We start from the raw sequence: 14,887 nt of genomic DNA, 5'->3' as shown, positions 1-14,887 counted from the left end.
AGCAACTGAAATGGATTGTGCTGCTAAGTGCATGGATGATTTTGTCATTCGGTTAGTTGCTTGGCTATATAGTGCTACAATAGCATTTCCAATGAAGGGGCATGCTTGCTCCGTATCATTCAACCAAGATTGCCTGACTTATAACAAAATTATAGAGGCATAATTTGATACTAAAAATTGAATAAAGTAGGCTATTTATGTTTTTTATGTCATTCATATTTCTTATTCATTGGACATAGAGAACACAGTTATCATATCTTATTTGGGTAGTAAAAATTCAGTAGAACATTCAGAATCAGTTAAAGGGATCACTGAACTACCACTTTAAATTCAAGTTATTAAGCTGTTTGTTTTAAATTTTCTTATTTCACTCAATGGCCTTTGTGCCTTGGAGTGACACGGAAGGCCAAATGGCCTTGCCCCTAAAATTACGAAATTCCTACCCTGGTGTGTGTTGGTGTCCAGTCCACATGTGTCTATGTCTGCCAGGTTGTGTGTGTGTGTTTGTGACTGTGTGTGTGTTTGTGTGTCTATTTCTGTCAGTCTGTGTGTGCGTCTATGTCTGTCAGTGTGTGTCTATGTGTGTGAGCGTACTGTATGTGTGTGTGTGTGCATGTGTGTGTGTATGAGAGACAGAGTAAGTGTGTTTGGCTCACCGTCCAGCCCCCTCCATCAGTGGTCATGTCACAGTAGACCTGGAAGCCAGCAGGGTCATGTGTGGGAAACACAGAGTAGACGCCATCCTCCCTCACTCCACTGGAGAACAGCTCACTGCAGTCACGAGGTCTGGAGCCTGCAAGACACACACACACACGCACACACACACACACACACACATACCTCATTATACTACAATGCATGCAACAAACACACAGTCACTCAATTTACATGTAATATACTACAATTCACTATATGCACAACTCCAGTACTTCCTGAAATTAGACATGCTTCTCTATTTCCTGTCTCACACTATTGGATGAAATGATTATTCAGGTGTGCCTGATCATTGTGCTGCAGTCAGGCACACCTGATTAATCACTTCAACCAATAGCGTAGGACAGGAAATAGAGAAGCATGTCTATTAATTTCAGGAAGTACTGGAGTTGTGCAATTGGGTAATATCGCTCAACTTTGTGCAAGCTGTGTGTGTGTGTGTGTCACACCGTTGGAGCAGCCCTTGGCTCTGCTGGCGCGTATGGGAGCTCTCTGCATGTCAGCCTTCAGGCGGCTCCTCAGGCTCCCTGTCTCCCTCTGCATGGAGCTCAGAGCCTCGCCCACCGAGTTCACCACCTTCGCCATGTTCACCTGGCTCTCTGACAGCAGCTGCAGCACACACACACAGAGCAGTGTTAACACAAACATACAGACAAGAAAACACACACATCTCTCTCTCTCTCTCTCTCTCCTGGAAACAGCAGTGTGACGTCTACTTCAGCGTCTGGCTCAGGCTTCAATCCTACCTGCTGTCACTGTACCTGGCTGGTGTGTGTGTGTGTGTGTGGGCGGAGGAGGGGGCTCAGTGGGGAGTATTGTGAGCCAGATGCCAGTCTAGAGAGGAGCCAGCCAGAACACCTCTCCACATGTGTGTTTAAACTAGTGCGTCATTAGTGTGAAATGAGTGTGCACTGTATGTGTGTGTGTCTGTGGGCCTAGCAAAGGATTTAATAAAATTATAAATAAAACCCAATACGAAGCATACTTTGTGCTGTTTTTTAATGTCAGAACATCAACAGACATCAGTGACAACTGTCTTTGAGAACAAGAGTTTATGGTGTTTTTGAAGGATATTCTACACATCTCCATTGTGTACTTGCTGTGACATGAGCAATGAGCACTAATCTCACAGAGTACGAGTAGCCTATACTCAAGAGTATACATTTTGTCAAAATGTTATGGACCATTGTATATGATTGTAAATAAGCTTATAACAGGGCTTATAATGCTAATACCAAACTACTCCTTTAAAGGGATAATACAGTGAAAACCTTACTTTTTGTTTTGTATGATATTGGGTAGATAGGGGCATTGTGTGAACACCATCGAACTATCAAATGTGTGTGTTCTTTAAGTTTGGAGAACTAGACGATTAAATTTTTTTGTCCCATTTTCAGCTCGTTTGTCGTGTGACGTCACGCGATAAATGACCACTCCCCGTGTCTCAGGAACACTCCTGCATCCGCGCCCACAGAAAAAGATATACATTACCCATCGGTAAGTTCACAGACTCGTTACTGCTTTAACACAGAGAATGATTGATTACCATCTCACCAATGATCACATCAATGATAGATAAGTTAAGAACATTTTAAAACTTTGACTTTTTCCTACAGCTAACCAACTTGCAAGCTCGACACAAGGGTAGTTCGAATTAGGCTAACGTTAGCCCGCTAGCTGACTGAGCGTGTCGCTATAGGCTATAGCTAGTTTGATAACAAAATCAAAGTTGTGTAGAAGTCGATGTCCACATATATCCCACCCAAACTAACATACAGCCGACCTGCTGACATTTATGCTACAGTATGCATTTCGTAGCGTTAGCCCTCCTGTGCAATGGCAGTAACATGCACAGCGCAACACACAGTGTGCTTTGTCGTATAGGCCTATACACAACGTTTCAAAGTCAAAGTTGGTTAGAGGTTTGTCTCCCCAAGAATCTCCCAATTGTACTCTCTCGCTCAAACTACATTCAATATGCTGTAGACCTACCGATAAATAGCCTATTGTTGTAATTTATGCTGTTTTGTATATCCAAAATAACTATGCTATTACTAATCGCTTTTATAATTTGTCCCCTTTTCTTGTAGCCCGATCACTAACTACATTCCCAATACTGGGACTTGAGAGGTCCAGGTCCCGCGCTTCAGGGCTCTGGAGGTGTGCAGGTCCTGGAGGTCAGGTTGCAGCCAATGTCACTTAATGATATTAATATAAATATTTTAGAACATCCCCCGTTTTATGAAAAGTAGCCTATGTCTTTAACACGATATACACCAATGTATACAGAGGATTCATAAGCAGATCTAGGTCCTGGCTACTGATTGTAGGCTAGAAAGATCTCCATTGTTTCAGCCCTTCTTAGGTGTTCCAGAGGTTGGGGGCATAGAAACTGAAAGCTGCCTCTCCGTGTCTCTTGGTCCTGGCTTTTGGAACTGTTAGGAGTTCAGTACCGGAGGACCTGAGTGGTCTGTTGGGCATGTACCTAACAAGCCTAGCCCAAGCCTCCAAGCTTGCGTGGCCGGCTGCAGGGTGCTTTTCCTCGGTGTCGCTATACCTTTATCGTACTTTTTCAAAAGAACGCAAATTCGAGGATATGGCCTGTTAGGTAGCGTGTATCTTTATAATGTTTGGTGGTTAAAAGGTAGTGTGACGTGCCGAAGCAGCGGAAACTAGCAACGTGGGAGAAGGCAGGTGCAGGCCGACGTCGGCAAACAGTAGACTAGTAGCGCGTGAGAGAGAGGCTACAGAGTTTTCATCGTGTCTCCCCGGTTGCACCTGACACTAATGAGGCAAATGAGGGGTAAGAGACCAGGCCCACATTGATCGCCTGGCCTTTTCTTTTTGAGTAGGCTAGCTCATTTAACGTTGCATGTTATAGTACGGACAGATCGACAGGCATTAGGCTAACTTAATTGTCTAAACACTGACTTATAGACTGGACTATCGCTGCTTAGGCTATTGCTCCAAGCAAAGGAGAAACAGTAGGCTAAGGCTACTAAGTTATCAGCCTTGCGCTTTGGGCCCGCATAAATTGTATCTTTGAACCGGCTGAATGGGAGTATTTTTGAGTCTACCAGTGAACCGAATACCCAAGAGTGTTATAGGGTAGGCTATTTTCTTTTTTACCGCTACTCTACTTGTGCAGTGGAGATTGCCGTGTTGATTTTGGTGTCCTTCTTTATTTTGGTGTGCTGGGACCAAGGCTCCGAACCGGTTCAAGGAACGGAAACGAAAACCGAAAACGAACGGTATTTTACGAGGAACAGAAACAGGAACGAAAACGAAATGGTCTTTAATTGTTCCAGAACAGAAACGTTAATTTGAAATCTTTAAAACCGGTTAATAACGTTATTTTTTCGTTCTTTGTAGTAGGCCTATATAACTTAAAAATAATTGTAAAAAAGAAGAAAGCTGAGCCTTTTATGGCCGAATAGGCTAAATTAAATTAATTAAATTTGTAGCCTACATCTTGTCCTGTTTTTGTAATGTAGCCTAGGCCCCTAAATCTGTTATTTCACAGTCAGGATCTTAAATGCTTGCTTAGCAAAATGAAGAGATTTAGATATTACAACAACACACAACATGCATAGCCTAGTTCCGACTATGGATGTGCGCAGCGACTATTTTCACTGATGACTAGACGGTGGTTTTGTAACCGATTACATGACTAGTCTAAAAACAGGATTCCCAAGTTTCTACAATAAGTGCTATTTAGAAAAATTGAGGATGTTTCTCAAACTCTGCAAGCTAAGATGCATGACTATTCTTGATGTTTCCCAACCACTCAGCGGCAGCCAATTTGCACGCGTTGTGCAGGGCTGTCACACACTCTCCTTTGTTTGCCTGTGCAAAACAGTAGTTCAGCCTGTCCTTACAGCTTATTACTTAGCAAAGATATCAATGTGATTTATTTTGTTTAATTGAAGAAGAGTAGGCTAGCCTATAGCCTGTAATGTTTCAGTAGGCTAAAACTAGATTTCACATAAAGACCGCGGATGTCAGAGAGGGCAATAACGTTCGAAGGCAAATTTATTCCAACATTGGTCCCAAAAGAATGATGCAAATAATAAAGTGAAAGAAATAATAGCCTACTGTGCAAATATAATGTTTTATATGGACCTGCCTACTGTGCAAATATAATGTTTTATATGGACCTGCGTGTCTGCAATAAAGTTCCTCTATCTTTATAACCAACATTCAGCGGAAGCCAATTTTCACTCGTTGCGCATCTCGCTCCAAGTATGGTTTGGCTATTTAAAACACGGAGTACAGTTGCTTGGATGTATACTAGTATGCATAAACCTATGTTTTGCGAATTTAATGGTCTGCCTCCTTCAGAGTTCAACTCGGCAATTAGGCTGTGAAAGCGAGCGCGCCTCTTGGAATCTAGTCATAGCCTATTGTTGCACAGATTTCTGTCACGTCTTGACTTTCACAAACCAAATGATTAGGCTACATTAATTAATATGAGCACACTTTAGTGACAATGTGCCGTGCAACCCTGATCATTGAATAGCATAAGTTAAATTACTATAATATTAAAGACCGCGGATGTCAGACGATAGGCTACGTATTAGGCGTATAGGCGCCAAATCCGGAGCTCCCATACAAAAGGAACGCAGCATAAACAATAGGGATTGTGCAGATGAATGAATGAGGTGACTAATTATTTATAAATAACATAAAACATTACAAAACGAAATAAAAACAAACAATAGGCCTACAGGCGCAGAATAAAATAGCTTGCAGCAACAGTACAAGAAAATATTTGTACAAGAAATACTGTAGGCCTATAGAGTCTTAATAGGCTAACACCCCCGGAACAGTGAACGGAACGTTATTTTTCGTTCTTAACCGGTTCAGGAACGCTATGTTGGTGGCGGAACACGAGAACGGAAACGTTAAATATTCTGGTTCTGCTCGGAGCGAACCGATTGAAAAATAATTTCGTTTTTAAGCCCTGGCTGGGACTACTGCCTTTTGTGGTGCCAACAGAGAAATGCAGGTCAACATTCAACGGAGGATGGGAGGGAGGGAGCGAGTGAGGGAGTGATAACCTGACAACTATCTATCTGAGTCTGAGTTTTTGTGCTGGCTTACAGCCACGCACAAAAACATGCTGGTATCTTAAATTGGGTGGCGTATGACCCGGGATTTGCTCCGGCTAGAATGGACGTAAAGTTTAAACAATGGGGCTGGAAAGGTATTACATCTTTCTGCTCAGTCATCACCTCTAACGGACAAATGCAGAGTTATCAGGACATATCAGACTCCTTTGGATTAGAAAAACTGGACTCCTACAGATACCTGCAAGTTAGGGATTATTTTAACAAAAATATAAAAAACAAAGACAAAGTAATAATAAAAGTTTGGTTTCAAGATTATATGGAAGTATACAAGCCTCTAAAAATCAATCAACAGAATACATTTAACTAAAATGTGAGAAAGAATCAGGCTCCCAAATAAGAGAGGACTGGACAGAAATATGTGAGACACAGGCAGCTACTTCGAACTCAAGATCCTGGAGGGAGTTTGGGTGGAGGAGTCTAGTAAGATTTTTTATCACTCCCAAACTATCAGCACTGCAAACAGGTGTACTGGCTGATCATTTCCATATTTTCTGGGCCTGTCCGAAAATACAATCATATTGGTGAGATGTGACAACTGAGATTGAAGATATTAGAAGTGGAATTTGACTACTAATTCATTACATTATACCTAGGAAAAGTCCCATATTCTATTATAGATGAGGATAAATACTTATTGAAGATACTTTTGGCAAGTAGTAGAAAAGCCATAACACGTAAATGGTTGCAGGTTGATTCTCCAAAAAGGGACCAATGGGTAGGGATCATAAATGAAATACACCGTATGGAAAGACTCACTTTTAGTTAGTTTAGGGCTTGAATTGGAGAAATGTGACAAGTATTGGGAAAAATGTATTATGTACGTATGCCACTGATAATGTTATATTGTATATTGTGATATCTGTAAATTGTGATTTGACACTGACTGTACGGCCCATGATGACCTTTTGTATGTTTGGTTTTGTTTATGCTTCTTTTCAATAAAAAAAAAAAGGGTTAAAAAAATAGGTAGTGTGACATCTCACATTTCTTATATTAAGGACTTTGTAAATGTCTGTACACTTCCTTGTGTCGAGGTAACTATGGTTACAAACAACAAATGTGTGGAAGTTGGGGCCGTGGTCTGTCAATCACTTCTGACTGACAGCTCTCTTTGACACACCCACAAAACAAGGTGAGCTTGTAGAGGGCGAAATTGGGCATAGAAAAAGGAGTTTTATAGTACTTAAAAGTGACGGAATAACAACACTAATGGACATATTCAGTTAGATTTTTTTTTTTTGACATACGGCCCACAGGCCAAAACCGGCCCGCCAGATGGTTCAAACCGGCCAGCGAGACGATGAAAAATACAACCATTTGCGAGGACAACTGAGAATAGAGAAGATAAATGAATTGTTAGTGGGTCTGAAGAAACAGCAGTCTGTTTTTACCCGTAGCCGAGAGGTCAGTGATTCAGCGGTGAAAGCTAGCTACCTTATTGCTAACGAGATAGCGTTAGGATCCAAGCCATTTTCTGAGGGTGAGTTCGTGAAAACATGCATGCTGAAGGCTGCAGAAATTGTGTGCCCTGAAAAGCGACAGGCCTTTGCCAACATTAGCCTAACGAGGAAACTGTCGCAGATAGAATTTCAGATGTCTCGGCAGACTTGGACAGCCAAATGAATCTTTTGTTGCATTTTCGGTTGCAATTGATGAGAGCACTGATATTACAGATGTTGCTCAACTGGCCATATTCATTCGTGGTGTTGATGAGACTTTGACAGTCACCGAGGAGTTCCTTGGGTTGGTACCTATGACGGATACTACAACAGCGGATGACATTATCAGCTCTCTCGTTGGAGCGCTGGACAGGGTCGGAGTGGACTGGTCCCGTGCCGTCAGCCTAGCTACAGATGGTGCGCCATCAATGATCGGGAGAAAAGCAGGCGTTGTGACAAAATTCGAGAAGGGTATCTCTGCAGGCCTGGACAAGTGTGTATCTCTGCAGGCCGGAGACTTCGAGGGGGCGGGTCAACTGTCAATCAATTTTTACTTTGGCCAATCACAGGCTGACAATCGTCTTGTCAATCAAAAACTCATTTAGCCTGAAACGGTTGTCAATCACTTTCTATTTGGCGAATCGCCTTTCTCTAAGGGCGTGGTAGAAATGACGCTATAGCTAGTTCGCTAGCTATTTACATTTGCTAGAAACGGTTGTCAATCACTTTCTATTTGGCGAATCGCCTTTCTCTAAGGGCGTGGTAGAAATGACGCTATAGCTAGTTCGCTAGCTATTTACATTTGCTAGTTACGTAGCTAGCTAAGCTAATTAATAACGTAGCTAGCTATCTACATTGACTTCGTTTGCTATAGTTAGCTTGCTAGTTACGTAGGCCTAATGCAATTTGTTATGGAGTTAGATTTACTGGATTACATGACTGTGTGTGAGAGAGATTATATTTTTAATGCAAATCATGTATCTTGAAAGACTTAATAAATCATGATGATAAAAGCTTATCAAGACTCCCCTTGGTATTCTCTTAGTAGGCTTATGATCAATGCAATGGAGGCTTGTGGGTAGAGGCTAGCAATGGCCTACACTAGCCCATAGTCCAGGCATTTTATTATCAGCACCTGAATAATCTTAACAAAATGTTGCAGGGCCGCAAAAAAGTTGTCACTCAGTATTATGACAGCATACGCGCATTCAAGTGGAAACTGTCACTCTGGGAGACACAACTATCTAGCGGTGACACCGCTCATTTCCCTTGTCTAAGAGATGTGCGTGCGACCGGACTTAATGCTGATATGGATCAATACAAAGACAAGATTACAGGATTGCTGCAGGAGTTTGAGCGACGGTTTCAGGTCTTCGGTGAACTTGAGACAGAATTTGCAGTTTTTCGCTCGCCATTCACAGTCAAGGCTTCTGATCTGCCCGCTGACATCCAACTCGAAATAATTGACTTGCAGTGTGATTCAGGTATGAAGGACAAATTTGCCTCGGTGGGCTTGGACACATTTTATCAGTATCTCTTGCCAGGGTGCCCCAAATTAACAGCCCTGGCTGCAAAGGTTTTATGCATGTTTGGGACTACCTATCTTTGTGAACAGGTTTTCTCTGTAATGAACATCAGTAAAACAAAGCTGCGCTCAAGGCTAACACACAAGCACTTAAATGATATTATGAAATTGGCTCCTACTCAGGATTTGACACCTGATATTGATGCAATCGTGAAGGCTAAAAGATGCCAAGTTTCAGGAGCAGCCGGTAGGCCGCAGTGAGAGAAAGAGAGGGGAGGGGGTTAAACAGCGAGTAGGTCAAGTCAAATTTCTGTAATGCTCTTTAAGAGACGTTTTGCACTCTGAAGAATACAGTTCTGTGAAAAATAACATTTACTGTGGTAATGTAATATTTAAAGACCATGAACATTGTGCAGTATAATATCAGTCAGCAGCTTCAGCACAAAATAGTTTGGTCTGGTGTAACTCTATTGCTCATGCACTGCTATCACTTTTATGGTTTTTTGAAATGTACGAATTTAATACATTTACAAGGCAGGGTGATAGTGTTCTTCATAGCTCCCACTATAGTTTGTGCATAGTGTGGTGAGTCAGTTCAGGTGGTCAGATGTGAAAATGTATCTACTGTATATTAAAATAGACAAGTTGTTTTAATTAAAGTGAAATGCCATTTTTTCAGTTCCATAGGCCTATCTGTGAATAAATGTTTTGTGCCTTTGTAGATCCACTGTGATCTGTGAGTTATAATGCACATATGTAGGCTAAATTATAAATTAAGGCATAATATTGAAATATTGAAAAACAAAGGTAAAGATTTGGAGTTGAAGTTATTTATAGGTTATTTTGCTATTATTTTACTGGCCCAGCCCACTTGAGATCAGATTGGGCTGTATGTGGCCCCTGAACCAAAATTAGTTTGACACCCCTGCTTTAAACTATACTTGTAGGGACCAAATGTCCCCACAAGAACAGTAAAACAAGAAAAATGCTAACTTGTAAAGACATGGGGATGGTCCTCACAAGTTTTGGGTTAATTTTATGATCAAAGGTTAGGGTTAGGGTTTAGGGCTAGGTTTTAGTTTAGGTGGACCTCACAAGTATAGTAATACATAGTTGTGCGTGTGTGTGTGTGTATGTGTGTATCCTCTAGGTTATGGAAATCTTGAATAATGAGAGGAGGGCTATAAAGTGTCTCTAGGGCTCATTAGCCTCTCTGCTCCTCTGCCCACTCAGACACCCAGGGTTCAAAGGCACACAGACACACACACACGCACAAACACAGTACACACACACACACACACACACACCCTGCAACGCACTTACACACACAGACATATACTGTACACGCACATACTGTACACAGACGTGTGGGGACAGACACTTCACACACACATACAGACATGCAAACACACACACACACACACACACATCAAAGTACACACACACACACACACACACATACACACATAAATACCCTTGGCCTTAGCATCAATATGAATAACAGTATTGATCAGAGAGTTCGAGTTCCCTCACTCTCCCTAACCTCAACACTGCTAGGCGTGCATGCAGGGGTGAAAATTTACTTTTTGGCTCACGGTGAGTCCCCTGCCAAGGGGACTGTAGATGAAAAAATCTAACGGCCAAGTATATACTTTTTTCAGATAGCCTTCCGAAATCTAGTCCCAATTGGAAATTTTACCTGCATTTGGCCGGTGACAGGTGTTAATTTTCAGCCCTGTGTGCGTGCGTATTTGTGTGTCTGCAAGTCTGTATGAGTGCTTGTGTGTGTGTGTGCCTGAGTACGTGCTTGAGTGTGTGCATACTACAGTATATGTACAGTATGTGCGTGTCTGTGTATGTGTGTGTTTGTTTATGTCTGCGGCTGCGCGTGTGTGCATGCGAGCCTATATGTGCGTGTGTGTCTGTGTGTGTGTACAACTACATGTGTTCGTAAGTGTGCGTGCGAGTCTGTCCTCACGTGTGTGAGCCGGCCCTGCTCGGCCTGCAGGGCGCCTAGCTCCTCCCCCAGGCTCCCCTGGCCCCGCTTCAGCGCCTCGTTGTCCTGGCGCAGGGCGCCAGCGTGCGCCGACAGCCTGGTCACCTCCTCCGCCAGCTTGGCCAACAGCGCGTGGTCCTGGCCCATCCCGGAGCGTAGGTCTGAGTCATGGTCGGCCAGCGAGCGCAGCACTGAGGCCTGCACGCCCTCCAGACGCAGGAAGTCGGCGCCGTAGTCGGGACAGTTGGGGTCGATGAACACATTGACGCGCGAGCCGTCGCCCCCGTCGACCGTCACCAAGGCGTTGTCCTCGTTCTGATTGGTGGAGACGACGGGCTTTCCGCCGAGGCCTGGGGGTTTGATCTGGTAGTGGCTCATCAGGAGGATGACTCCCATTACCATGACAGCCAGTAGAACGACAACGAAGAGGAGCACCGTGCAAAGCAGGTAGCTACACCCCCTCTGAGGGGAGGAGGGGGGGAGTAGGGGGGACAACATGAGATTTATTATTACAGATTACTGTAGTGTTATGTACTGTTAATGACATCATGTAGATTCCTCTAGCGGACTCATTCTCTGAAAACAACAAGCGCATCCAATCTCATACACAAAGCAGATCTGCTGGCTGTCAGAATGTGAATGGTCATATTCAGACACACAACACACACACACACACACATAGACTGACAGAGTGCGAGACCAGCTTTCCCCAGTCGACACAACAGACGCTTTTCTGGCTCACTCCCCCTCAACCTTTTCCTCTCCCCTCCTCTCTCTCCTTCACCCTCCTCTATCATGTTCTCCTGTCTCCCTTTCTCCATCTTCTGTATCTAGTTTCCTCTGGCTCAGACAGAGGGAGACACATAACACCATAAGTCGGAGGACCTACTCTAACAGCACACAGACACACACACAGACCGACAAGCACACAGCCAGACTGACCAACAGACAGCCAGAAAGACAGACAGATGTTACACACAGAGATTGAAGAGCACACAGCCAGCCAGAAAGACAGACAGCAAGCCAGCCAGCCAGCCAGCCAGACAAGCACACAGACAGAGAGACAGACAGATAGCCAGAGAGACAGATGGACAGAAAGGCACACAAAGAGACTTGACAAGCACACAGACAGACAGACAGACAGATGGACGGACAGACAGGCACACACACACAGAGACTGATATGCACACAACAAACAGACAGACAAATGGACAGACGGATAGGCATACAGATAGGCACACACACACACACATACACACAGACTAACAAGCACACAGACTAACAGACAGATGGACAGGCACACAGACAGCCACACACACAGAGACTGACAAGCACACAGACAGACAGTTTCTGTCTACCTTTGTGTCTGTCTGTGTGTCTGCCTGCCTGTCTGTCTTTCCTGGCTGCAGTATGTCAGTATGGAGGAAGAGCAGGAGTCAGACTCACTGTTGCCTCATCTCATCAGCTTTTCTCACTAAGAGCAACACACTTTACTACAGTATGTCAGTCATGTGCTGTACTGTCCTAGCGTCCTGACTGATTGTCTGTGTGTGTGTGTGTGCATGCCTGTATTGGGGTGTGCGTGTGTGCTTTTCTAGAAGGACTAAAGATGTGATTAGTCTTGGTGCTCCAAGCTCACTAATCCCCTCCAGAAGGCAGATTACAACACTTCCTTGTGTGTGCGTGCCTGATCATCTTGCCAACAAGGCCAGTCATATGGCCGTATGTGTGTGTCAGTCCTCATCTGTAGATAGCCAGACATTCTTCCTCTCCTAGTACTGTGGGTAGTTACTGTGACCATCAACAACCCACACACACACGTACACACACACACACACACACACACACAAACATACACCTAGTGCACATTAAAATCAGTCTTTTGAAGTGTAACTAAAGTCATTGCACCTTCTGTTGAGACTCCTCAGCCTTCAGATGGAGATCATTAGGCTGTAATTAGTTTAGTCTAGTAGACAGACAACACCTAGTCAACAGCCAGTCAACAGGACAGAAGCCACTAAACCGACAGCCAACAATAGCCGGACAACCGAAGGACTGAAATGAGTGAACAGGCAGTCACTCGTCAGTCATATATTGGGCAGGTAACAGTCAGTCAACAACGGCTCGGTGGTCAGTCGGCAGTCAAACATGCCAGTCAGACAACAAGTGTCTCTCTGGTGTTGTGGAAGTGTTGCTATGGGCCAGATCTAGAGGCCGAGGTGTCTGTCAGTAGTCTACAAACAGCCTGGAGGCCTGATTAAACTGCTCTGTTATACCTGCCGCAGCTAATAATCTCTGCTATTAGCCATGTATTGATCAAAGTGTGTATGTGTGTGTGTGTATGTATGTGAGTGAGTGTGTGAGAGAGAGAGAATGTGTGTGTGTGTGTGTGTGTGTGTGTGTGTGAGAGAGAAAAAATGAATGTGTGTGTGTGCCTGTGTACGTGTGTGTGTGTGCCTGTGTGTGTGTTTGTGTATGTATGAGTGTGTGTCTGTGTGTGCCTGTATGCTTTAAATGTTGTTGCTGAAATGTGCTATACAAATAAACTTGCCTTGCCTTGTACAGTATGTGTGTGTGTGACTTTGCACACCCAATAGGGTTGAGCCTGGTGTCCCAGTGAGCTGCAATTCCTAGTCACACACCACCAGAAAACCAGACCAGCAAGAACAAGGAGAACAATTAGCCTACACCACACATCCATCATACATAGGCTACGGCTCGGCTCGGTGTATGTGTGTGCGTGTGTGTGCGTGTGTGTGCGCATGCAGCAAGACATCTATCTTATCTTCTGACCACTCCAAATTCCCACTCATATTATTAGTCACACTTTCTGGTGAGAAGAGACTAGGAGAGGGGGAATGGGCTACAGGAGGAGAGACTACGGTGTTAGGAGAAGTGGAGAGGAGGGAAGGAGAGGTGGAGAGGAGGGGAGGAGAAGAGTGTCAGCGGGAGGTGGCTAGCGTACTGTAGCTTTCCCTACCTGAGATTTGTGTCTCGGTCCTTCCTCGAGCTCGGAGGCACTGCTCATGATTTTCCAACGGTCGTTTACCATCCTGTGAAAATCTTAAATCCGAGATTTGACATTGTTGATAGTTTAACAGATTGAGGTTGTTGGCTATAGCCTGTGGTATCACAGTAAGCTTTGAATGGTCAACCCAGGGAGAAATAGGTCCACAGACAAACTATAGCTACTTCACCTGACAGGTCTACAACAGGGGTGGGGGTCTATTAGCCTAGGCTACTCCTACACCTTGAAACCACACATAGACCTACATGTAGGATCTCCTGCAACGAACAAATTCCTTTTTTAATTCCACGACAGGGAGATATTAATAGCCTAGTTGTAGAGAGATTTTTCCTGTTCTGCAATAGGCTACGTCCGTCAGTCCGTCTGATGTTGTCACAACTTCAGCCCCGTTTAAAGTCCAACCTAGATCCCGACCTCACCAACAAGATGTTGAGGAAATGCTTCTCCCGAGGCGTCCAAGCTCAGTTGGACCAACGGCTCAGGTAGACACGCACGCGGTGAAGTAACGGTCAGCGCGGGTGTGGGAGAATTCCGCTCGAGCTGTCTTCACATGCAGCATTGGGCACGAGCTGCGCGGCGACGATACAGTCAGCCCCTGCGCGCCTGTGCTAGCGAGGCGGGAGGTGTGTGTGTGTGTGTGTGTGTGTGTGTGTGTGTGTGTGTGTGTGTGTGTGTGTGTGTGTGTGTGTGCGTGCGTGCGTGCGCGTGTTTATGTGTTTCAGACAGAATTGAGGTAAGGATGAGGGCTATTGGCGAAGAAAAGTGACGAGTCAACCACGACAGAACCTCCAGGTGAAGAATACTGAGACTTGTGAAACACCACTCCTCCATCGAGCCGGGGAAAAAATATTGTTTCTAAACCGAGGAGCGGGAGGGTGTGCTTATTTTAAAGGGGTATTTCCGAATTTTGGACAGCCTAATTTACTTAAAGGGATATTCAGGAATGTTTTGAACTAGGGCCTCATTTTCGACTTACCTATGATGTTTTTGACTCAGGGAGATCATTTTCAGTTAATTCCATGCTGTAGATAGCTTTGGGTCGTTCCAATTTCC

General features: G+C 44.2%; 1 protein-coding gene across 1 annotated transcript in view; it reads right to left on the bottom strand.

Annotated features, from left to right (window-relative positions):
- Positions 1-14,184, bottom strand: part of fibcd1a (fibrinogen C domain containing 1a) — a gene marked incomplete at its 3' end in the record, with an annotated part of 22,640 nt that extends 8,456 nt beyond the window's left edge. The window contains exons 1-4 of the mRNA XM_084439667.1: positions 13,787-14,184; positions 10,789-11,268; positions 1,164-1,323; positions 657-793 (exon numbers count right to left, since the gene is read on the bottom strand). Coding sequence (XP_084295793.1) covers positions 657-793; positions 1,164-1,323; positions 10,789-11,268; positions 13,787-13,858 — 849 coding nt within the window. The 5' untranslated portion in view covers positions 13,859-14,184. The remainder of the gene's footprint in view (positions 1-656; positions 794-1,163; positions 1,324-10,788; positions 11,269-13,786) is intronic.
- Between the last annotated feature and the right edge of the window lie 703 nt (positions 14,185-14,887).

This window comes from Borostomias antarcticus, assembly GCF_949987555.1.
Source record: "Borostomias antarcticus genome assembly, chromosome: 6".
NCBI classification, from domain to species: domain Eukaryota; kingdom Metazoa; phylum Chordata; class Actinopteri; order Stomiiformes; family Stomiidae; genus Borostomias; species Borostomias antarcticus.
Note: the sequence above shows the minus strand (reverse complement) of the source record. Positions and strands in the feature narration are given on the sequence as shown.